The 26,682-nt window shown below is 35.2% G+C and overlaps 1 protein-coding gene across 2 annotated transcripts in view; it reads right to left on the bottom strand.

The window, feature by feature from the left end:
• LOC149085206 (PH and SEC7 domain-containing protein-like) overlaps positions 1 to 26,682 on the bottom strand; it is a 148,902-nt gene that overhangs the window by 13,119 nt on the left and 109,101 nt on the right. For both annotated transcript variants that reach the window (XM_089233069.1, XM_089233070.1), the window contains 4 exons: positions 24,965 to 25,046; positions 21,039 to 21,109; positions 16,359 to 16,516; positions 3,746 to 3,893 (listed from right to left, as the gene is read on the bottom strand). In XM_089233069.1, coding sequence (XP_089089195.1) covers positions 3,746 to 3,893; positions 16,359 to 16,516; positions 21,039 to 21,109; positions 24,965 to 25,046 — 459 coding nt within the window. The remainder of the gene's footprint in view (positions 1 to 3,745; positions 3,894 to 16,358; positions 16,517 to 21,038; positions 21,110 to 24,964; positions 25,047 to 26,682) is intronic.

The following is a 26,682-nucleotide window of genomic DNA, read 5'->3' as shown; positions in this document are numbered from 1 at the left end:
CTTTACTACAACTGGTTTTTACAATTGCTCGTATTTTACTATTATAAGAATTTTTTGACATTGTCCATGAGTACTTAGATCATCCTTTGTTTCTTTGTTCTATATGATGAGTCCCTGTTTTGGGCTATGGGTGGGGGGTGTGCGTGTGAAGAATGAATTTTTGAAGCCTCTTGGCTGGCCTATCATTTTAGTGGCGTTTCCAGGACAGGTCTTTCATTCTTTTCATGGTCAAAAGAAGTGTGGATGATCTCTAAAGTGTGGTATGATCCCTGTTGGATGTTGAAATTGTTAACATCCAATAGGGATAAAAATCTTATCTATTGTAAATTCTGATATTGTCTGCTGTGGAGAATGCTTTTGGCAGAACTCGGTTTTATGATTTCTTAGAAAAGGAGTAAAAGAAAGAGCTAAAGCCTGGTTAGATGCTGAATGTGTCATTTGGTTATCATTGTGAGTATCGATGGCCGTGAATGCAATGGCTCCACATGAACTTCATACTTTAACTTTAAAATCAAAAGTTGAAATTTTCAAAAAACTAGAATCGGGTAAAACTCAGAGTGAACTCGCCGAAGAATATGGAGTTGCATGGAACCCATTTCAACATTTGCTAAAAATGAGGGAAAGTTTTTTTCAGCATTTGAATCTTATAAACCAAGCAGAAAACATATAAGAAATCAGAATTCAGTGATGTAGAAGAAGCAACTCTTTTGTGATTCAAATCCCTCAATCTCACTCAATCCCATTATCAGGACAAGAGAAGAAAAGATTTTGCAAAAAATCTAAATTGAGGAAATTAGGAATTGTCCTAAGTATGAAAACTTTTTACAGTAAAAAGTTAATTAATTTTCTTAGATTATTTCTCTTGAAGATTCCTCCCAGATTAAGTGTGAAGAAAGCATAAATAGCACTATGGGTGATTGTATGAACGATGAATTTGTGAGTATTAACTCTGATCTTGTAACTTCAGGACTTTTAGCAGGCGACGATATTCTAGAATGACTCACCCAAAGCAAGTGCTTCATGTTTCGAAGAAATAGAATCAGAAAGTTCAGATGAAGAAGTACCTGCAACATTTCTCCATGATGCACTAAAAACTATAGATGTGATGCGCCACTTCCTACACAGTCAGGAAAAAGCCGAACAATCGCAGTATAAACTGAATAGTGTAGAAAAATTTTTGTTTTCTCTTCGGAAAGAAAAACAAGCAAATGTACTTGATTATTTTTCACAAGGTAAATTTTTTAATACGTTTTGATTCTATTTTGAAACAACCCCGAATTAAAATAAATGAGAATTAACATTCTATCTAATATAATTGTTGGAATGTATATAATTACGTACACAAAAAAGATCGGACAAAAATTTAGAGTGAAACCCTGTCAACTCGATATCCACTTAAGTCGACATGTTTGTCGATACTTTTGGGGTGTTGAGTTACCAAGAGTCCACTGTATAAGCCACAGGCAAACTCAATGAAACATTGGCAATTTCCAGATTAAGTCATTTATTAAAGTCAAAAACACAATTAAATTAAGTTACAATACTTTAATTGAAATACATCATTAAGCAAGAATAGCCATGATCTCAATGAATAAGATATGAACAGATCTCACCACTTATGTTGTTGACTATCCACACAGATTATGAAGATCTAGCTGACTTCTCAGGGGAATCAGACTGGGAATGGTGGGCAATTTGACCTGATCAATGGAAGTGCATGATCCCAGTTCATGAATCAGCACACGTTACTAGCGGGAAGGTCACAATTCACGAGACAGCACATCAATGACATGGCACACACCATCAGCGGGAAAACCACAGTTCATGAATCAGCACATCAAGACACAGCTTGCCAAGACATTGGAAGTTAGTAGAAGGGAAGATAACGTACAGAAGATGATTTCATCACACGAGGAAGATGACGGCCATTACTTTTCATTGTAAGCTCTTTTGAGCATCCCGGAACACTGTACTGCAAAAATGCGGATGTAAATCATATTACGACGATCATCGCTCACATCGAACACTTTGTCTGATTAGAAATATATGAACTCCTCAGACTAGATGAGTAAAATCATCATTAGAGGATAAAGACTATCTGGACCAGCCAGAGTAGTTTAAGCTCAGTAGGATTAGTCACACATTTTAGCGATTAACACAACATTGTAGGCTGTTAGGAAATTATCGTGAAGAGCCTCGTGGCTGCTCTTAGCACAGCTGGATGAACAAAGAAGAAATGCCATGATGTGATGTCTAGCTGAACTATTTATAGTGGAAGTGAACAGGTTTATTCTCTGACCAATCGTCGTAGGCAGGCACTCGCCGTAGGAAGAAACTGATGACGTCATTTAGATGATTTACATACGGACATGTGGCGTTGATTTATGTTCAACATTATTACGTTTTGGTGGCAACAGTCTCAATGAGATGGAGGAAGTTGATCAGGCTCTCCCCATATTATTTACATGGCTATTTAATTATGAGATCATGGAACTATTAAGACGCACAGGAACCTGTGGGTACCTCCACCCATGAGATAAGGCATTTAATAATACCACATATTTTCACTATATATATTTATATATATCAACACAATAAAATATCATGGCATTAAACATAAATAAAAGAAATATAACAAAGAAATTCTTGTGACTTGACCGGATCCTCTCCCGGAGGACTGCTTAGTGTTAATGGAATGTATGAGCCCATAGGGTGATATGTTACACAAACATGACTGTTTAGGATACGAAAAATCGAAGTAGCATTGAACCACACGTATGTGCATTTGAAGTTTTTAAATTATGTTTGGAGAAAACTGTGGGCTGATTGCATCATCAAACATGATTTTGAGAGGCTAGCTCATGAATAGGAGACAAAATTTGTCAAAAAGATTGCATCCTTGGAGAAAACCATGGGACTGGATGTGAATGAGGATGACATTCAAGAACTAGTAGTAGAACATGGCTAGGAGTTGACCATGAATGAACTGATGGATCTCCGTTGCATGCAACAGCAAGAGCTTATGGAGGGTATCTCGTCTGAGGAAGAGAGAAGTGAAGAAAAGTCCCTCACTTCAAATGAGAGTAGAGAGATGTATAGAATGTGGGAATCTATGCAAAATTTTGTAGAAAATAACCACCCAAATAAAGCTGTAGGGGTGCAAGCAATGAGTCTGGCTAATGACAATGCATTTTTTCATTTCCAAAGAATACTAAAAAGGAGGCAAGAGCAAGTGTCATTGAATAGGCTCTTTTTCAGCCACACAAAAAGAATAAGTTCACAGACAACAGTGAATGCATAAGTTATCCTAAACGATAGTCCTCTTCTCTCTCTCATCTTATTTATGTTCAAACAAGCCCTTACATTCTCCTCACCCATTTATATATATGGCTGAGGGGAATGTAAGGGCTTGTTTGAACATTTGACAACCAGTTTTGTGCAAACTGAGATGTTGTTTTTTTACACAAAACAAGATGTACGGTCCTCTTATTTTCCCTGAGGATTTATTTCAGATGTAGTTACAAATCTGTTATTGTTATCAGCAACAACTGGTCTCAATGTGATCATATTAAGCAGCGGGCACTGTAGGCTATAATTTTTTTTTTCATTTGCTATGATTGACTAAAATGAAAGATACATTAAAAAAAAGAAATAAATTTTAGGGCATTTAAACTTTTTTTTCTTCATACCAAGTCTTGCAGAAATTGATATGTTGACATTATAAATAATACAAACTAATACTTACTCCATTTAATCTACTATGTGAAGAGGGCAACAATGGCCTTTGAAATTTATTGTGAGATGAACCAATGCCTCCTGCCAGAGGAGGAGCTGAAAGACTAGCTGCCACATAGTTTATAGTGTCAATCCAACTCTGTAGTTCTTTGTGATCACTATAATAATAATGATAATGATGAGGAATGGTTAATCAAATAAATGGGGATGAAAAATCATAAAAAAATATAGGTTTGTTTTTTTTTTGTCATCATACAATCATCAATGATAAGATCATCTCATAATTTTTTCCCCAAGAAAGAAAAAAACGAAGACATTCAAGGCTGTAACACACATTTTTAATATTACAGCATTTGAAAAAAAAAAGCTATAGTTTTTGATAATACCAAATTAACATAAAATAATTGCTGCACATCCTTAGGGTCCTTCAGGTATTATATGGGCACCCATGGGGGTTTCAAATTTGCTGACTTTTGATGACAAGGCAGGAGAAAGGGTTGGAATGACTACATAAGCAATGAAATTGAAATGGGCCCATATGAAATTGAAAGATGATGTATGCCTTTTGAAAGCATGTATGTAAATTGGAAGGCCTTATCCTTCTGGTACTCACAGTAGAGGGGCCCCAAAACATCACTTGGCCTGGGAGCCACATGATGCTGTAGGATTTTACAGACATGGATTATATAGCACGATTGGAGCTAGACAGGGGCAATGCAGGTTACATGTTGTGGGTAACAATCTTGAACAGATAGCAAATTTTAGCAGGCGGGATGTTCTCAAGGTTTTCTTGGGGGGAAGCATACTTGTGGTGGAAGGTTTGGGGGGGGGGCAAGGGGAATCTTCCTGAAAAGTTTTAAGCTGCCAACTTTCAAAAATAATTTTTAATTAACAGAAATTGATTAAAACAACATACAGTAGGACCTCTGAAATCCAGACTCCTCAGGACCTAGGTTGTTGTATCTGGCAACAGGATGTAAAAACAGAGTCAAGACCGTCCAGTGTGTGTGTTTACGTCCTGTATCAATCCCGGTAGCTGCGTTATGTCTTTCACTATATTCTATACATTAATTATTAATCAAGTTAGTTCTCGTTATGTTTTCATTAATAAATGGTATATAATAATATCGCATGTCTTTCAATCAGCCTCACCTCAGATAAAATAATTGGAGACGAGATAAAGAAACTTCAATTCCGGTAAGCCGCTTTCTCTTTGTTATCAAACTAAGATGGATCCTGAACAATTCGACAAATTTTTGGGCGCGTTTCAAACTCAACAACGTGAATTATTTGACGCATTTTTATCGATGCAGTTAAAGCAACCGGCCATGATTCAAACATTCGATACTTTCGATCCAAAGAAAGAATCTTTCATAATGTATATACAGTGCTTCAAAAATTTTCTTGATATGGAAAACGTGTCATCCAACAAAGAATTGTGTGCTCAAATACTTCTGAACTCTGTAGGTGTCTCTAATTATAATACTTTAGCAGCATTGGTTTCGCCATGCCTATGCAACGTCCCTTATGGGAGTTGCTTGCCCGGTTCGAAATATCCAGTAATTGTAGTGGCAAACGACAAGTGGAAAATTATTACAAATAAACTTTAGCATGAAAATATTATTTATTAGGTTCGAATGTATAAGCTAGACAATTTTAACAGTAGATTAATTCAACATAGAGCCCTCTATTTGACATTGACAGAAAGATACGGTTTCACCGGTTTATGGTCATCAATAGTCAATCTTCTACGCCGATCGGACATCCGATGTTGATAGTCACTTCGGCGTAGTGTATCCCCGTAAGTATCAGTGGAGGTCTTTCGGTTGAGAGCCGGATCGCTTCGATCAGCACCAGGGGGCCTCTCGGTTGAGAGTCGGATCTATTCTAGCAGTGGCCTCTCGGTTGAGGGCCAGACCACCTCGATCAGCTCCAGGGGGCCTCTCGGTTGAGGGCCGGATCTATTCCAGCAGGGGCCTCTCGGTTGAGAGCCGGATCTCCAAGATGTTACTTACTGCACGTAGCCTTGACAAGGCCAGCTGCTACGTTACTTTCCGTCTATCATCAGCAATGAAGTATTTCGACTATGAAGATAAATTAATGCTTTCGATTCCGGACCTGCCGGGAAACAAATTCAGATACTATAAACTATTTCATTTTAAATAACTATTAGCTTATTTTCCCAGCCTAAGGCCAAATGATACGGTAGCAAGACGGAGAACCGTCCAACTAGAGGGCTTCAGTTGAATGAACAAAACAAAGGATGAGCGCCAAGTCAGACCTGTTACAACGTACGGCCAGTATTTAAAGGAAAAACTTCCGACCGCATGTGTCTAAACAAGCCAATCGGCTTCAAGGTCACCTCATCTGCATGTGATCGCAGCCACACGATCACCGCTGCCGATGAATAGTAACAATATTTATGACAACAACAGATTTACGTAACGGCGACTACAGACTTTTATACCGGGGGACCATCGGCACGTTACATGAGCGCAAGTGAGCGACAAAGAGGGAGGAATTTATACTCCCATTTCACAAAAAGTTTAAGACCACATGTCCTCGCAAGGCCTTTTCGCCAACAAAATATCTGATTTACATACTCATGCGTCACTAAATAATAAACATTACAAATAAAATATTACATCGGAATCTGGCAACATGACACAATCCAGAGAGCTGATCAGACTCTCCCAACTATGTAAACAATAACCAAACAAGACAAGCTCGCCTACCGAACGAGCTCACATATGACAAACTCATCAAAACATTCGAAGTCCATCTGTGTCCAAAGAAGAACATAGTAGTGGCACAACATAAATTTTTGTCTACCTATCAGACAGAAAATCAAACAATCGCGGATCATGTAGCAACTCTGCGACAGGATATTATCAACTGTGAGTTTGTGTCACCTTGCCAATGCAAAATGTCTATAGCGGATATATTTCTACGTGTGCAGTGTGTTTGTGGAATTTGGGACAACTCGATACATGAGCAACTTTTACAGTCTGAAATACTTGAATATGATGACATTTTGAAGAGAGCAATAGCTCTTGAAGTATCAAAAATCGACTGTTGCGAACTTTAAAAAAAATCAACAAGTGCAACTTTTGATGAAGTCAAAAAAGTTGTGAAATCCAGACCAGCAAAACCTTACTCGAGTACGTCGCGAAACACAGCTGTATCTTATCCAAGAAGCAAGAACCGCCAGCATTCCAAATCCAGTTCCAGAATAGACTTTGTAAAATTGGGTATACAAAATCTTTGTATTTGTTGTGGTCAAGATAATCACATTGCAAATGATTCAAAACTAATCCAAAATCTCTCAAGTGCAGTGCCTGCAAGAAAACGGGACACCTCAGAAAAGTATGCATTAAGACACTGCTAGGTGAACAGAGCGAAAATCCATCAGAATTCAAATCAACCAATCATGTGTCCAATGCCGAAGCTTTTCGTTGTTATAGTGTGCAACAAATTATCGACATATTTCAACACCACGAGCAACAAAAGTATATAGACAAATATTTCATCATGATCAACATTGAAGGCCGAGAGGTAAGATTCGAAGTGGACTCTGGTGAAGGATTTTTACATTTATTCCATGCGATGCATTCCATAAGCTGAACATTCGAACACAACTTCAAAATTCAACTGTTGCTTTCTGATCATACACTGGTAATGTGTTCCTGCCTGATGGAAAAGTGGATGTGAATGTGGAGTACCAAGAGAAAATATTCTGTGTTCTACGTTGTTCCAAAGGAATATGATGCATTATTAGGACGTGTTTGGATAAGGCATCTAAAAATAAGCCTAGAAGATATCGACTCTCAAAAACCAGCTGATTTGGGAACATTACAAGTTCAACAAACCAACTGCATGGATAACATTATTTCTAAATATCCAAAAATTTTTGAAGAAAAAGTTGGTTGTATCCCAGGTTTCAAAGTCTCATTGCAGCTACGTGAAAATTGCAAACCAGTTTTCCATAAGGAATGTGAAGTTCCTTATGCGAAAAAGTCAATCAAGAACTGGACATGCTTGAATCCCAAGGAATCATATAAAAAGTTGCAACAAGTGATTGGGGATCACCGTTGGTAGTTATTCCTAAACCTGATGGAAATGTACAACTCTGTGTAGACTACAAGATTGGTGGCAACGAGCGTCTTGTCAGTGCCAACTATCCAATTCGTTGAATTGATGAGATCCTGAACAGTCTCCGAAACTCAAAATATTTCTGCCGGCTAGATTTGTTCAAAGCCTATCTTCATGTTCCAGTAGATGAAGAAAGCAGTCAAATTCAAACTTTGTCTACTCATCGTGGAACTTACCACATGAATAGGCTATCTTTTGACATCAAAACAGCACCTAGTGAATTCAACCGAATAATCGACCAAGTCCTTCAAGGGATACCCAAGACTCTCTCGTACTTCGACGATATCATTGTGCATGGTACCACACGAGAAGAATATGCTGGGAACCTTGAACTGTGCCTCCAGAGATAACAGGAATATGATCTTCACCTGAATAAGAATAAGTGTTCATTTTTTCAAGAACGTATCGAATACCTAGGACATACTGTGGAGTTCAAGAAAATTTCCAAAAGTTCTGAGAAAATTAGGGCAATTATGGAAATTCTACGTACATCAAATGTGGAAGCATTACGTCGATTTCTCGGTATGGTCACGTATTATTCAAGATTTCTGCCAAATATTTCCTCTGTTACCTACCCCCTGCAACAACTCCTTCGAAAATATTCAAAGTTCTGATGGTCAGCATCATGTGAAGCAGCCTTTATCAAGTTGAAAATGGAAATATCAAGTGACCGAACTCTAACTCCATATGATCCAAACTTACCAGTTATCCCGATGTGTGATGCTAGTCATGTTGGTATCGCCGGAATCTTGGCATGCATTATTGATGGTCAAGAAAGACCTATTGCATATGCCTCAAGATCTTTGACGAAAGCCGAACAAAACTATTCACAGCTCGATCGTGAAGCACTAGCCATCGTGTTTGCAGTTAATCATTTCTTCAACTACTTGTTCGGAAAACGTTTCAAGTTAGCGACCAACAATCGTCCTCTAACAAGGATTTTTCATCCGAGTTCAAAGCTACCTCTTATGACGTCTGGCCAGTTACTCCGATATGCTAGTTTTCTTTCAGTGTTTGATTACGAAATTATGTTCAAGAAAGGAATTGAAAATTCAGATGCTGATTGCCTTTCTAGGGCTCCAGTTGTGCAGAAAGAGACATCTAGTGACATGGCTATCAACAACGAGATCAATCAAGTGTGTATGGCATCAATTAATGAAATATCGACAGAAGTATTGAATGCAGACTCAATCAAAAAAGCAACTGACTTTGATGAAAATTTATCGAAAATCAAACAGAAAATTCAACAAGATCCTGAACTTTCTTATGAATATACCTTAGAAGATGGAATCCTATTCAAAGAACTGAGAGTAGTAATTCCAAAGATACTACAGAAATCTGTTTTAAATGAACTGCATCGAACACACATTGTGGCATCACAAAAATGAAACAACTTCATCGAAGATACATTTATTGGAAAGGAATCGACAAAGATATTGAACATTTATCTAGATCATGCGAACAGTGTGTACAAATCAAGACAAATCCTTCAAAAGTGCAAGTCCATCCTTGGGACGAACCAAAGGAAAATTGGGATCGCGTCCACATCGATTACGCCGGGTCTTTCCAGAACAATTTTTTCTTGATCATTATCGATGCAAGATCCAAATGCGCTGAAATCATAATATGTCGAAATGCGCCTTGTACATCCTCAACCCTTCAAATGTTATCTGACATTTTCGCTGTGCACAGGTATCCACGCACAATTGTTTCAGACAACGCAACAATTTTTGTCAGTGACCAGTTCAAATCTTATTGTGCTAAAAATGGAATCTTTCAGAAGCTTATTGCACCTGGACATCCTGCTACTAATGGCTTGGTTGAGCAAAATGTACAGACATCGAAAAATCGATTGAAAACAATGTCTAATGAGCCAAATTCAATGCATGCGAAGGTGAGAGAAATAGTTTTTCGATATCTAGCCACTCCATTGTCAAATAGAAAAACTCCGGCTGAAATGTATTTGCAACACAATATCCGTATTCAGTTCGATGCTTTTCGACCCAGGAAACACATTAAGAACACTGAACACACAATCAAGTCTAGACAATTAGGCGTGGGAGACAGAATACAAGCCCGATGTTATATTAACAATCGAACTGCATGGAAACTTGGTACCGTCATTCAGAAATTTGGAAAGCTTCACTATCAAGTGAAGTTGGTTGATGGTTATTCTTTGAAAAGGCACATTGATCAACTGAGAAGAACAGAGGTTCCGAAAAAGTCTCATTCTTACCAACTACCAAATTTAATGATAATGAGAATTCTGATGAACACATTCAACACCAACCCAGATGGCAAGACTTTTGTTATCCAGGAATGTATCAGCAACAACCTCATTACTCCCAGAATTCAGATATTCAACCGCAACCAAGAAACAGCCAGCATGTACCAGTTACAGACCAACCTGATACCCAGCTTCGTAGGTCAACACGGCAATGCAGATTTCCATCATAACTGCTAGAGTATGTTACAGATTAACTGTTCAATTAAGCATGGGAGAACTGTTGTATCTGGCAACAGGATGTAAAAACAGTCAAGACCGTCCAGTGTGTGTGTTTACGTCCTGTATCAATCCCGGTCACGCTGCCGGTAGCTGCGTTATGTCTTTGTCTATATTCTATACATTAATTATTAATCAAGTTAGTTCTCGTTATGTTTTCATTAATAAATGGTATATAATAATATCGCATGTCTTTTAATCAGCCTCACCTCAGATAAAATACAGGTGATTCCGGAATTTTCTGGATTATGGATCAACTTTTGTGTATTTCACAAGTTTTCATATTTAAAACAGCAATATACCTCTTTGAGAACTTTAATTCATATTTTCCTTTGAAAAAAAATTACTTGAGCAATATATACGCACAGGGGCAGCTTTAGCTCACCTGCTGCCCAGATGCAAAACCTTGTGTGCCACTACTAAAGACCTTTCTGGTGGAAGGCTGAAAGGGCTGCAGCTGAGGGGACTCTGAGATAAACCTAATCTTTCACCCAACCGAAGCTGCACACCATTGGTCAACCAACTGTACTTGACCATACATCCTGCTTTTAAACAAACTGTCTTTTTTGGTCTAGAATATTGTTCTTAATTATACCAGCTAGAGTTGAACCTTGTCAATGTCAAAATGCCTACTCTGAGGCTGCCAAGGCAAAAATTAGGGGAATGTTTGGATTTTTGGTGCTTCAGACCCTAGACATGGACAAGTGAGAACCCAAATTCTTTCTCTGCCTTTATTTGACAGCAACAAAAAATTACTGGGTCGGGCTGACATGGCACCAGCCCAGGACGCTTCTCATCATTTTTTTGTTTTTCCACCCTATAAATTTACTATAGAGAGCCCCATGAAAAATCTAACCTAGTGGCCCACCAAAGATCCCAGCTTAGGGGAGCCTTGCCACAGAATGTGGGGACCATGACCAAACCAAAATGCACACTTGCCCCATGTGATAAGAGTCAATTCTTGTTTCCGGTATTATGGCCCCAGGCCCTGCCTGTTCCCCCAAGTTTTCTAAATGTTTACATTTTCAATGTATGGTTCAAAAGAGTAACAGTGTGTGGTGCCTTATGAATTTTTATTATTCTAAAATTTTAAAAATTTATGTATCTAAACAAAATCTTAGGTCGCTGCTCCTTTCAACCTACCGCCTGGGTGCACTGCAGCCCTTGCACCCTTGCTTAAGCCACCCCTGGTTTCAAATCACTTAGACTAACAAATATTTGTTGGAGTAACACATATGCTTCAATTGCGGATACTCAATGTCTAACCCTTCATTATTAAACACACAATATATATACATTATTGCCGATAAAACGCTTGAAATGAGCTGTAGTTATTGTCCTACAGAAAGACCAAACAGGAATTGACCACCTCAGATAAACGAAAGCAACCTTCTGAATGTCAATAAGAGTACATTCGTTTTTAAATTTGCAGAAAGAGAAAAGTAACAGGAATGTGTTTTATTTCTGTGGAACTTAGACAGATATTGCTTGGTTGTATTTTTACACAAATTTAGGACACCTATAAATAGTATTAAATTTTTTGTGAACATCATCAGCTATTATAATGGACACACAAATGACTAAGTAGGGGTCCCTTTCTACATTTTTTTGGAATACCAAATACAAGACAGCTGGTTTGCCTGAGAATCGTGTATCAATCATATCATGGGGGGAGATGGACCTGAAAGGCTGGGTAGCATAATAATAATGCTAATTCATATATATATATGCACATACCGGCTAAGTCATTGACGTTGGGCAACCCCCTCCCCCATCTAGCATAGCCATACACTGCCTATTTATTCAAATGATATTTTATGTTCTTATCAGCATTCAGTTCATCAGCTTTTCTTATTTTATTATTCACAGCAGGGTAACGACTGCTCAGTTAAAACTTCCTTCCTCCTCTGAAGTTCTACTTTCCCCCTGTTTTTTTCCTGGTGAGAGTGTCTACCTTTTCAAAGGAAGAAAAAAGTTTTCCCAGCATTGACAGCACAAAAGGAGTGTCTGCTGTAGGTTGAATCAGCAGATTGTTGACTAGTTTATTGCCCTATCCCCAAAAAAGTCCTATATATATGTTTACTATCGGTACATGTATACAACTATGAAAACTTCAAATGCAGACTCCAAAAAAAAAAAAAAACAGCAAGCAGAAAAAGCACAGATGGTCCAGAATTATTGGGGGTCCTCAACTCCCTCAAAATTATTGGGGACACAAGGGGGCTATATGGTTCTGGCACCTATGTAACGGCCCTAGACCCTGTCTGTTTCCTCAAGTTTTCTCAACATCTTTGTCATCTTTGTCGAGGCATGATCCAAAAGAGTGACAATGCAGGAGGTGTCTTGTGAATTTTATTATTAAAAACATTTAAAAAATTTATGTGACTAAACAAAAGCCTCACTGCCACCCCTTCGAACCTGCTGCCTGGGTGCATACCCCTTGCACAATGCACCCTCACTTGAGCTGCCTCTGGTTTAACAGATAATTGGATTTTAAAACAATTATTTTTAATTTACGTACCGTTACTAGTTATCCATAAAAAAAATACTTCTTTGAACATTTTTTGTAGTCACTGCTCAAATTTAAAAAAAAAAAAAAACTTATTTTTTTCTTCCCTTCGAAGGTTGTAAACGAAAGATTTTCTGATTTCGTGTTCTTCAAATGATATTTGTACTAGTGTTCCACGTTTTAGCTTTACCAAAAGTTTAACTTCCTCACACATACATGACGCATGATATTTCCGTTTCATATCTGCCACAACATTTGACGTTTTTGGCATGTTTGGAAATTCATGTACATAATCACAAGGAAAAAATAGAGTGCTAGGCAAGTTCAGATACACTAAGGTTAACTGTGCAGTGCAGAGAAATGAAGAAAGAAAAGTTCTTTTGATCAAAACTGACTAATCACATTCCTTGAGACATGCAGTTGCCATTGCTCTGGACCAGAGGAAAAGTTCATGAATTGGAGATTTGTAAAATTGAGTGCCGACTATATCAAATTTAGCATGGGGGGGGGGCCCTTTAGCTAGAAATCCTGGAGAACAACATGCGTTTACTTTTATAGGGGTGCTATGAAACATTATTAAGAATTGGCAGTGTCAATCGAATGAAGCAAGTGCATATTTTAAAAATTTAAGAAACAATTTTATGAAACATAATAATAAAGCAGTTAACATGTGAGAAATAAGAGACAGACATAAAAAGCATGCTCCAGAACCGCATAGCCCAGTTGAGTGTGTCTGGCTAACTCTGTTGACAGATTTTGTTCTTTTTTTACTTTTTCTTGGCACCACTGGATCTATGTCACTTATTTCCGGGACATACTAAATACACCCAAACTTCATGAACTACCAATGCTTTATCAAGTAACAATTTTAACTCAATGAGGCTTTTTGGATCACGTGATATTTCCTTTTTCTTTGAGGGATATACAAACCATGGACAAAGTAACCGATATGACGACTTCCTGCACAACTCATGAAAGACACAAATCAATTAAAGAAACATAGAAATAAATCTTTTTTTTTTCTTTTTGATGGGTGCTAGATATTTCAAAAATGTTCTTGAAGTTCAAGTTATCAATCTGCATGTTTTTGCTACACAAAATGCTTGAAAATGCTTGTTATGGAATTTCTTCAATGTAATTTATAGGCCCATAATTAATTTTAAAACATCCTAAACAATATAGATTGATGCAGTTGGATATTATAAGGCAATACAGACACATTAATTTTCATTTTCATGCTTGAGAAGATATAAATAAAAAATTGAAATAAATGTTATTGCATGAATATCCCACTGAAAAGTAGGTCCGGCTAATTATTTTATGTTTCATTTTCTGGGCTTCATATCTCTAATCAAACTAAATATTTCAAAAATCTATAATTCAATTCAATTTTTAAAATTATTGATGTGGTGGTAAATTTCAGCATTTCTACAGTAAAATCAGCAATTTTAACATTGATTTCTATGGGGACCATCCTGTGCTTGTCCCTCAAAGTGATGCTGATGATGATTATGACATCTATTCAAAAAGCCTCATGCAGAAGTGAATCAACACCCTATTGACTTTCCCACTTTGTACAGTTCTGATTGATGAATAATTCAATTATTTTAAAATTCATATTTCTTTTTCAAACATATACATCAAATATGCTGAATTTTTGCCTAGATTTGAAAATTCCTTCTTTGTACAATAAATTTGTTAACCCTTTTGTGGTCAAGGTAGACTTCACATAGAACCGCATCAGGAAGCAACAGTACTTCATTATTATAACAATCCCTTACGATTGAGGAAGACTCCTGTGAATTCAGCATCTTAACAGAACTTATAAGCTATACAAAAAAGGCAGTGTCAGACACTGCTGCAGCTATTTTCTTGGGAACGTATATCGTGTATAGTAAATTCAAATTAAATTATAAATTTTTTGTACAAAAGGCTGTGATGGGGATCTTAGTTTAGGTTTAGATACATCAGCAATGTAAAAAAATTTATAATCCATCCATACTTGACCCAGGTTTGTCAGATGGCCCCCAAGTTGCCACAGCGTGCTTATGCTGCTTACGGGGTGATGTCTCAAGTCCCTTGGTGACAAATAACTGGTGAACTGTTGATCCTAGAGGCATACTTCCAATTAAAAAAGCATAAAAATAATGTGCCACAACCTCAGATATGTCATTCTATTGCAAGGGGTTGCATTAAAATACAAATAATTAACTTTTCATACAGACACCATGTACTTGAAAAACCCAATTGAAAAGTTGTTGCCTTGTGTCTCCTGAGATTAACAAATGAAACTCCATGTTTCTGAGTGAAATATTTGCTGAGACATTCAAATTCAAAAATCACATAAAATGTAAGAAAGAACCACATTAACTAACAGGTATGCTCATTCTACCCTTCAAATGCTGTTCTTCCTTTCATTTTAGTGTTTTCGAATTAAAATATCGAAGCAAATATGAAATACATGTAATTTTTTTTATTGGCCTCAGGAGAGACAGCGCAACATTTTAATTTCGTTTTTTAGAACAGGGTCACCAAAAAGGCCTTTTTTTTTTTGTTTCAATGAAAAAACAAACAACTCCAATACGAATGAAGTATCTTAAATTCCCGCGATATTCAGATACATTTTGTAATTGGAAGTATGTCTCTAAGATTAACAGTTTAACAGTGATATGCAGCCAAGGGATACAAGGGAGCATCACGCTGTATATTTGCAACAGTACTGCACTTTGGTTTTATACTCAGCCTTCTGTTTTTGGTGCCATTCTCTTTGGAATTTTGTGCTCCATGCATTTGTGCCTGATTTTTGTTATTCTGCTTGTATTTTGCCCTTATATATCACTAAATTTTGAAAAAATCTGGAAGTTTTCAAACTTTTTCAAATTTACAGCCTTTTATTTAGTTTTTGAGATACAGATTTTTAGAATATAAAATGAGTTGCAACATATACACTCCTTCTCAAAATGACACTTGATTCACTCGGATCAGACGATTAGTCTCTGAGATATAATCCAGTTTATGGACATCGTGGGCTCACTTTGGGTGCATGTAGATCACGAGAACCTGCTGCCATAAATGTCAAAGTGGTACGAGCACAAACTTTCATTTTTTTCTTTAAAGTGATACCACAATGGCAACGCTATTTCTATTTTAAGCAGAATTATTGAAGTTTGAAGTTACTTTGACAAAAACTTTTGCTCTTTTTGGGGCGATTGCCTCCCCACACCCGACATCAATTTTAAAGATGTTTTCACGTCAAAATGCGAAGGGACAAACATCCAGGGGCCTTCCTCATTGTGACAGATGGCACTATAAAGTACGAACTCTACCAATGAAGTGCCGAAAAACATTTGGACCGCAAAAGGTTAAAGAATGTATTTCAATACTAGGTATCAAGTATAATACATGTATATATATTCACAAAAAAATGTTTGAACTTATATAGGCTATATGTATATATACCTTGTTTGAAACAAATACTCAGCCTGATCTGCTGTTTGAAGACGAAAGACATTCCTTTTTTTTGAATAGTCAGAGGCTTTAGTGGCCAGAGCATGGTGAATTCTTATAGAATTATGCAAGCTATCATACATTTGATTTTTCCTGAATCCATTTTCATCCTGGAAAAAAATATATCAATATGAAAAATGGTGGTCAAAGAATTCTGAAAAGATAAATGTTAAACACAATCAAGGGTTTAACTTACATAAATTGGAAAGTGCACCTTTTGACATTCTATAATACTGATGAAAAACAGACATGAAATTTTTAATTAATAGCATATAGTATTGAAATATTGAAAACGCTTTACTCAACTCAAATTCCACATCATTGGCCTATTTACTGCAAGCAATTTAATAGCATTTTGCGCTTGAAGAGGTTAGTGGTGTCTGGATAGTGTGTTTGTAATTCATATATGAATGTGTCATGCATGTTATGTATTCAGGAGGTGGTGATGCTATCTGTCTTTTGAATTGGTAGTGAGTAAATATTTTATAAGTGATTTAATGTTGTGGTTGCTGTCGCAAGACTATTTTGAATGAGGAAGACTTATTCATACCTTCAAAGTTGGAAAACCACAGAAAAATAAATAAAACTAGGAACTAAAAACTTCAAGCAATTGTACAAACTCATTTAACACTGTGTCATTGAAAAGATTAATTCTTTATATGATACAGAAAAGACAAAACAACCAATGACTGATCACAGCCAATCATGATTTAAAAATTGTGACAAGTGTAACCTACCCCTGTTCATAATAGTAATTTCAGATTATCTTTAATACTTTTTTTCCAGCGTATGTAAAAATTCTCATATCATTGAACGTATAATTGATGCAGTGATGGTTACCCAAAAATGAAGAACATATCTCATTGTCATCATATTTCTCAAAATAAATGCTTGCATATGTAGCGATTGAAGAATGTACAAAAATATTTGTGAGCTTTTAACATAAACACTGCACCTTTCCATGATTAAGTTTATATTACATGTAATAAAAGTTTATGCTCTACTTAATGTCATTCCTAATTCTTAAATTATTAGCCATATTTGAACATATTTCACTATGAAAACCACTTAAATGGCTTACAAACAATGTGCTAGTATTGCTATTATACATGCCAAGGTGTGATACCCCACACCTTGGCATGTACCTTGTAAAAATTCCTCTAGGAATTATTTTCAATGGTGCATGATGAAAAGTATTGTATGTGTCTTTATGCATGGTTCGAATGTACAGTAGAACTTGTAAATTCAAATTTGGTTTATTCAAATTTTGGATAATTCAAACTTCTATGAACGCCCCTTGAGAGAGCGTGAGTTTTCTAATTTAATATAAAAATTTCTTGTTTAATTCAAATTTTTTTAATAATCTGAAGTTATAGGGGAAAAACATGGTTTTTTCATGAGCAAATTTAGTTTGGAAAATTTCTACAAGAAGTCAGACTTTGATTTTTCTAGATAAAATTGTTAAACAATTTTTTAAAGTCAAATAAAAGTTTAAAAATTACATTTACTCTCTCACTTTAAAAAAAAATAATTTAATGCCCATTTTAATATTGTTCCACTGGAGTGCATTGAGAATGCATAGTACTTAATACTGATTATGTTTTTTTCAACATATAGATAGAGTATGCCATTTAATATCTGAATCTTTTTGTTGTCATTATGAGCATGGAAAGAATTGGGAAGTTCCAATCATAATACGTTAATGAAAGTATATTTATATTTCCTTGATAGCATAAGAAATGATAAGCAAAATTTGAGAAACAGTTTTGAAACTAATGATCATGAACTTTTTCTGTAAATCAGGCTTTGAACATGGAAATTCTGCAGTAATGCTGATTCCAGAACAGTGGAATAATGTAGCAGCTAGGACCAATTATTATAATTATAAATTACTAAAAATTGGGAAACAGTTTCATAACTGATAAAATTTTAATAATTGATAGCTGTTATCATGCGTGAATGTTGATGATTATGTTGCAATTTGAGGTCATTTTACAGATCCAGGATAGATTAATTGGATAATTTGAATTTCGGATAATTCCAACTTTTTCCAGTGACTTTGGACTTAGAATCAACCAAGTTCACCTGTAAGAATTTATGATGTTAGAGTTACGTGTACTTTATGTTCAAGAAGTGCGGCCATCTTCCATATTAGAAATAAAAGTGGAAGACGCCTGATCTGCATGTACATAGTTTCCCAAACTTTTTGTTCCATCACTTCTTCATCGCATACCTCTCATCTCTCCCCCTAACACAAGTGAATCTATAGGATTCTATGTTATATACCCGTAACTTCTATCGCCCCCCAAACCTTTCCATCGCCTACCAGGGGGCGATATTGCCCACTTTGGAAAACACTGTGCTAGAATAAAACACTCTTTTTATGCATGCTACTACCCCCCTCCCCCCAAAAAAAAATTGTCACCTCCTTTTATATATTAGGTACTTTTTCCATGCAAACTCATTTTGGTTACTTTATTTTTTTATGAAAATCTTTTTTCATTGTTATTTTAACCCCTTTACATACAGGCTTTTAGCAACAAATTTAGATGATTTTCAGTTAAACTAGAAGAGATAAATCTCAAAAATTGATATTATTGTTAATACATAGGAAATGAATGGGAAAAAGATTTCTGAGGAGCGGGTTTTTCATTCTTTTTTCCTCTCCCAGCCACCCCTCTTCCCTATGTATGTAATATTATATTTTTTACTCATAAAACTGCAGTGAGGAAGAAAAGAAATAACAATGCTGAGATAATGGAAAAGAAAAAAAAGTTTCCATTCACTGGTTTACCAATGAAGAGTGTCAAAAGAAGGGAGAGAGCGTTAAATATATATCTTCCATCCACACATGGCCAAATATCTCGTCCCTGTAAATTAAGGGGTTGAATTCAATTAAAGCTATATTTGTCTCATATTTAGTTGCTGTTCTTACAGGTCTAAATAATTTTATTCCATTAATTTCATTTCACTTGTAATGAATAATAAAGGCTTCTTTTCACCATTTCTCAGTTTCCTCGTCTCATCATTAAATACTTTTCCGGAAGTTGTATGTTACAGTAAACGTGATCAACTGGTTACTATGCATAATCGCCAATCCACTCAGTAAATTTGATAAATTTATCATTTGTACTGGCGATTATGCATAATACCCAAGTATCATTGGTGAATTTGATTAACCCTTTGCCTGTTTTGCCCATGTGCCGTACAGGCATTGTTTTCAGGCCTTCACTGATTTGCCCTTATCCAGTATGGGCAATCTCATTCTCTCATATATTTCTTCTATTTTAATACAAAATTAGTCATATAGATGGCAGTAGTTGTATAAAGGTAGTTTTATTTTTATATACACAACCATAAACTTCCCTGTTAGGTGCTCATGTAGAAAGAAAAGACAACTTCCAGGAAAAACATTATTTTATTTGCAGTAAAAAAGTTGTTCTAAATGCTTAAAATATTAGAAATGTTCATTTTTATAACTTTTTCCTACTTAAAAATGTAAAATAAACAAAAAATGCAATAAAAAAACATTTTTTGGATCAAATTTGGGGAAAAATTAAACTGTTAAGGGGTTATGCTAAAAAATTATCACTTTTACCAGTGATCATAAATAATATCCAATAGTACCCAGTAAATTTGATAAATACTTTAAATTTATTGCTTATACTGGTGATTATGCATAACAACCTGGTGTAATTTATGCATTTGATAAATATGAAAAAAATTCCAAATTGGTCTAGTATGTTTGATAAATATAGTCAGACCATGATATAACAAACTCCCATTTAAGGAATTTCATGATTTGAAATTTGTTAAATGGGAGTTTGTTATATCAGGGTACATTATTAAAATTTGTTAAATATGAGTTCATTATATCAAGGTCTGATCGTAGAATTCATCAAATAGGAGTGAATTATAGCTGAGTCTGATTGCAGAATTTATTAAACAAGAGTTTGTTACATTGGGATCAGATTGTATATGCACAAAAAAACTTGGTTAAATCAAAAAATTTGTTAAATGGGAATTAGTTATATCGGGGGTACAATTGTAAAATTTGTTGAATAAGAGCTCCTTATACCTTGGTACAAACATACAATTTGTTAGATTAGTTTGTTACATCAGGGTGATTTAAGAATTTGTGAAATAGGAGTTAATTATTGCAGTCATTTAAGGGATATTTAGAAAAATTCATCAAAGTTCATTATATCCAGTTCAGACTCTGGCTCACAAGTACAGTCATCTAAATAATAAATCTTATTTATAACAGCAATGGGACAGACTTGTCATATGATAATAACCAGCGAATATGATGAATTTAAGATTTATCGTGTTTACTAACGATGTTTGAGTATCATCCAAAATTGCTGGTAAAAGTGATAAATTTAGGGGAATTTATCAAATTTGCCAAAATAGTCGGCAATCATGTATAATAACCATGAGAGATAATCACATTTATCATAATATATATATCATTATCACAATTTGTAGTAAAGTTTCTCTCATTTTGATCACAATCTTTTCAGGATGTTTCAATTTTCAAAAACTATTATATGAACAAAAAATAAAATCTCAATATGAATAGAATGAAAAAATAAATAAACAAACAAAAACAAAAAAATTAACTGAACTCACTTTGTGCAGATATAAAACCAAATCTCTTAAAGTAGCATAGAACATCTTCCAAGACCTTTTCCCCATAGGGGCTGCAATACAGAATAACACTAAGTGTGAATGAAAGTATATTGACAAAAGTGTCAACAAAAATGGCAGATTACTTTTGAAGCATATTAAAAATGCTGTGAGAATTATAATTCAATTATGAGCCTAGCTCTCAACTGTTTCATTGAAAAAGTTATCAGCCTATCACACCAGGAACTTAAGGAAAGCACAGATTCATGCTCATAAAAACCAATATGCAATTGAAGGCTACCAGAAGTATGTAGCGTTCATAAAATAGTAATAATTAAATTCTTTGTACAGCATATATAAATTTGAAATATTTATTTATAACTTTGAGTATTTAATTTATTCACCACACAAAAATTTACTTTGCTGCAGAATGTTGTGTTTTTATCGTTTGCTATCCTTTTGAAGACACCCCTATGCTATCTTAGCCATGTTGAATTTAACTCACTTTAAGCTATTTAGTCTTACACAATTATTTTGTGTAACCAATTAATCATGTAAAACAATGGACATCTATATTGACAATAAATCATTAAAAAACACCTCATGTGAAAGTTTTTTAGAGGTGTGCCGGCAAGTAAAAGGTACAAAGGTTTTTAACAGCTGGCTGATACGAACATATATTTTGGAAAGAGAGAAAATTCAACTGCCCCTGTGGGGAATTGAACCCACATCCTTTCACTTTCTGGGTGAATGGCCTAGACCACTAGACTACAGAGGCAACGAATATCTCAATCCTTCCTTGGAGCTGGTGTGCACTGAATGGGACCGTACATGGATGGTCTGATCCAACTCAGGCCAAGGCTCACAAAGCTTTGTATGGATAGCGGAGAGTGACATCCTTGGAAAAGTCGCCATCTGGTGGCGTTGTCAGCAATTGTGAGCTTTGGCCTGAGTTAGGTCCAACTGTCCATATATGGTCCCGTTCAATGCACACAAGCTCCAAGGAAAGATTGAGATATTCATTGCCTCTGTAGTCTAGTGGTCTAGGGCGTTCACCCGGAAAGTGAAAGGACATGGGTTCGATTCCTCGCAGGGACAGTTGAATTTTCTCTCTTTCCAAAATATATCTTCGTATCAGCCAGCTGTTAAAACCCTTGTATGGATAGTGAGAGTGACATCATCCTCAACTAAAAGGTATCCTAACATCTAATTACTGTGTACTGTATGGCATCTCTGGGTGTATATATAATCGTCGATATATTTTCTTACGCATAAATAGCATAATCCTTTACATTTTCCTGAGATCTGTGTGATCTGTCTAGGGAAATTTAGTACAATTGTTAGTATTACTACACATCCATGCCTGAACCGAGATTCTGCATGCTAATTAGCTGACTAACAGACTAACATGCTAACCACTTGACTGCCATTAAGCTATAAATGCCTTTTGAAATGATTTACAATCAATATTCGAGAATACATCTAAAAGATTTATTTTTTATTTGACGCAGACTGTGTTTGATATTTTCCCTTTTGAAATACACTCATGAGTAAAAGGATGGCCATGTGTGAGGGAGAGAGAGTGGAATATTTTCTGACTTTTCAGCAATTACACATGTCTGTGTCCATTATCAGCTCTTAGAGAGCAGAATATAGATAAAAATTTTGCCATGATTTAAAAATGGAATAGCAGAGCTTGTATTATACAGTCAAGGTCCATACTTGGGACAGCGGACTTACTTGAGATGATTTGGGACTTTTTTTTAATAAGTTGGTAGCACTGACAGTTGTTGCAAGTTATGTTTATAGCAGATCACCAAGATTGTTTGTTGTGTTAACACTTCATGATTGTTTCAGTAGTGCAGAAAGTGTTTCAAATCTGAGCAACAAATTCAGGACCACAACCAAGTACAACCAAATCAACCAAAGTTTGAAACATTTATCATGACTGGGGACTTTATTATCAATCTTAACGCCAAAATTAGCACCTCTTCACTAAGCTTACCTGTGAAAAATGTTTTTAATCAAAACATTGCATAGTCTGCAATTTTGTTAAAATGTATGTCTTTATGTTTATGCCATCATCAAATGCAGAAACATTTTTCATTCATTTCTGATAATTTCATTTTATAAAATGAAACAATTGGAAAGAAAATATTTTTTGAAAATTAAATAAGATATAAGAAATAACTTTCTAAAGATTTCTTACTTGAGAGGATTTGGGACTTTTTTAATAAGTTAGTAACTCTGACAGTTGCTGCAAGTTATGTTTATAGCAGGTCACCAATTTTGTTTGTTGTTGTGTTAATACTTCATGATTATTTAAGTGGTGTAGAAATAGTGTTTCAGTTGAGAAAAGTTTTTCAAGTATTTTCTTGAAAATTGGTGAGTTTTTTCAGTGAATTACTCAGGTTTGCCTATAGTTACGTTTAGACATGGGGATTCCTCTGATTTAGGGCAATGTTAGGTGAGGTTTCCCCTATAGATTGCCGGCCCAATCTTTCTTTCTTTTTTATCACTGTTATTGTTAAGTACAGCCTGGCTTGAGTAGAAAAAAATCAAGTTTGTCTAAAATTGGGACATTGTCCCAAGGCACTGTTGTCCGAAATTAGAAAATGCATTGCCATTGTTATGTTTTCAAATGCTTACATGCAATGCATTATGTATAATCCAATGCCCCCATTCACACAACTTTTTTTTGCCAGTTTAGATGGGCAGCAGTTCCCAATGCATTTTATGAGAACTTACATGGGTAAAACAGATGTGTTCTCATTTCCTGATGTTGATGACATAGATGAAGTTTCAATAAATGAGATAAAGAGAATTGTAAAACCTCTTAGCACATCTGCAGAGATATCTCCACTTTTGTCCTCTAGCTTTTCAAACATTTCAATATTTTGTTTTTTTGTTCATTCGTGTCAGCCAAAGTCACTACACACATTAACGTTTTTTAAGTTTTCTACTTCGTAAGTCCATTTGTTCCTTTTTTGAATGTGTGCTGTGATAGGTGATATTTTCTTATCAGGGAACTTACTCTCTGATTTTGTCATAAAGGTTGTGACATTATTTCTGATGAATAAAATAATTTCTGAACTGTTTTCAGTCTGGTATTTCCTTAGGACATTTTTAAAAAGAGATTTAACCTCTCCCAAGTTTAAACTAAGGCACTTATACATGAGACAACACACAAAAACTATACCCTCCCAAGTTAGGGTACCCATCCCTAAATTAGGAAAAATTCAATTTTATTTTTTTAGGTACTAAATTGTACACCTAAAATTTTAAATTATCAGTACAAAGAGCTTAGTAACTCTTCAGAATGTATTTTTTCTTCTTCAAATTTTAACGTTTCGTGAAGAGGTTGATTTTTCAGAGCAAAGTTTAAAATTGTCCCAAGTACGGGACACTTTTATAGGAAGAAAGGTCACAATTTCATACCTGAAGTCCAACCTTATTGCCAGTCTTAGTTTAATGCATTGTTCTTTAATGACAATACACCTGGTATGCAACTCTCAATTAATTTTGGCCCATGGGTGAAGGTTATTTTCTTGCCTTCAAATACAAGCACCTTGTTTCTTTCAATAGACCAAGGCATTATCAAAAAATTCAAAGCGTTTAACAGGACTGATTTGCCTGGACTCATATTTTAAGGAATACTGACTTTTTTGAAAATTGGATTGCAGTCACGAGGCAATTTAAATTTTATGAAGTCATAGGGAAGTGCCATGGTGGTACTATATGCCTAGAGTAATTAGTAATTTTTGTCTCACTTAAATAATATTTACATGTATTTGTATGCAAAACCATATCCTGACTTACACAAATTTGACTAACAAAATTTTCATTAGTCCTACCTATCATGTAACTTTGGGGTATTTCTGTATTTCAAAAAACTTTTGAAGAATAAATAGAGTTTCATAAATTCTCACTTTTTTTTCCATGAGGATCGATGCAACATTTTCGCATGACATATCCCTTCTTGTACTCTGATGCACACTCAGGGTTAGGAATCTTGAAAAAAAATTTGAATCAGAAAATCACCAACAAATAAGGAAAATACAAGATCTCTCTTGTATTTGCCTTATTTGCTGGTGATTTTCTGAGTATTATTAGGCAAAGTTCATCTACTCTTCGATAAAATTTTACGCATGATGATAAAATTTTACACATATGGATAAAACATCTAAAATTGATTGGTTTTTTCAATCTTTGGCTTTTTCTGTAATAAAAAATTCCAGAGTTCAGCCAGTTAAGAACACAGTTAAGTAATAGAAAAGTATCCACATGCTATTAACTTAGGTTTTAAAGCTTTTGATACAGAATAAAAAAAAATCTTGTTAAAATAAAAAAGCAAACTGCAGAATAAAAAGTATAGAATTCTAGAGAATATGTTAATCTAGTGCAGGTTCTCAACATTTTTTGACTCACGGAGTACTTTCTGGTACATAATTTATATGGCGGAGCCCCATGGGAACATTTTTAATTTATTCATCAAGCTTACTGATTTATTTTAATTATTTAAAAATACTTATAATTTTTTTTTCAAATTTACTGTTTTTTTATTATCTTTGAATGCACACCAGTTAAGAACTGCTGATCTAGTGTTTCTCAGAAACACCCAGTAAGCGCTTCTTTGTAATTTTAATCTGCCTTTTTTTTTTGAAGGGGGGGAGAGAGGGGAGTTATTTAGTCAAGAACAGCATTTCGGAGGTTAAATAAAGGAATTTCATCATTCAGATAAGCATGTCATGAGTTATTCTTTCAATTTCTGAACAGGTGTTTTGTATAAAAAAAGTATCAAAATGCATCAAAGGAAAAAATTGAATTCTCTTATATTCTGGAAAAGCCTGTTGGCTGACACTGCATTGGGATATTTTATGCAATAAAAAAATGGTTACACAAGCAAAATAGATAAAAGTGTATAAAATAAAAGACATCAGTAAAAAATTGATCAAATTATTGAAAATTTCCTGGAGAAACACCAGATTAACAAATAAATAAGCCAACAAATAGCTGTGTTCTGTAATTTTTATGCTGCTGCTTGCTTTTTGTTTTGACAGATGAATGTAAAAATGCTGTAGTATTAATCAAAACAACAGACAAATATTTTGGTCAGCAGGCAGACATCTGGGTTTTTGAGTACAACAATGGCAAATAAAAACTCATGGATACAACAGGCAAATTGCCCAAACAAGTGGCTGATAGGCCCATAAACAAATATGGATGTCTATTGTAATTTAAGCAACCTAGAATTGAAACAACAATGAAGAAATAAAAGCAATTGAAAGACTTGCAGCAAGAATGGGGAGTTACATTTATTTTGCTTCCATTGAGCCAAGAAGGAGTCAGCCCCTTCCTTTTGCCCTCTTTCTTGCCCCAATTCTACTATGCTGTTGGCTATATCTATTCAGAAAAACAGGAACCAACTGCTGCAGTTATCTTGTCTAGCACCAAACAAAGTAAAATATTTATATAAAGTAAATGTTTTTTTAACAAGAAACACCTGTAGAAATTTCAGAATCATAACAATCAACAATAATTATCGCAATAACACAAGTCGACCACATTGCCATTGCTGCTGAAAAGTTGTCCTTGAGCTGAATGAGGGGTCTTAGCTCTCGTTCAAAATCGTCCTTCCCAGCAATCC

Source organism: Pholcus phalangioides, unplaced genomic scaffold, assembly GCF_987345545.1.
Source record: "Pholcus phalangioides strain wild (caught in Gottingen) unplaced genomic scaffold, Ppha-v1.0 ptg000007l_1, whole genome shotgun sequence".
Lineage (NCBI taxonomy): Eukaryota > Metazoa > Arthropoda > Arachnida > Araneae > Pholcidae > Pholcus > Pholcus phalangioides.
The sequence above is the reverse complement of the archived record's forward strand: the minus strand, read 5'-3'. Positions and strand labels throughout refer to the sequence as shown.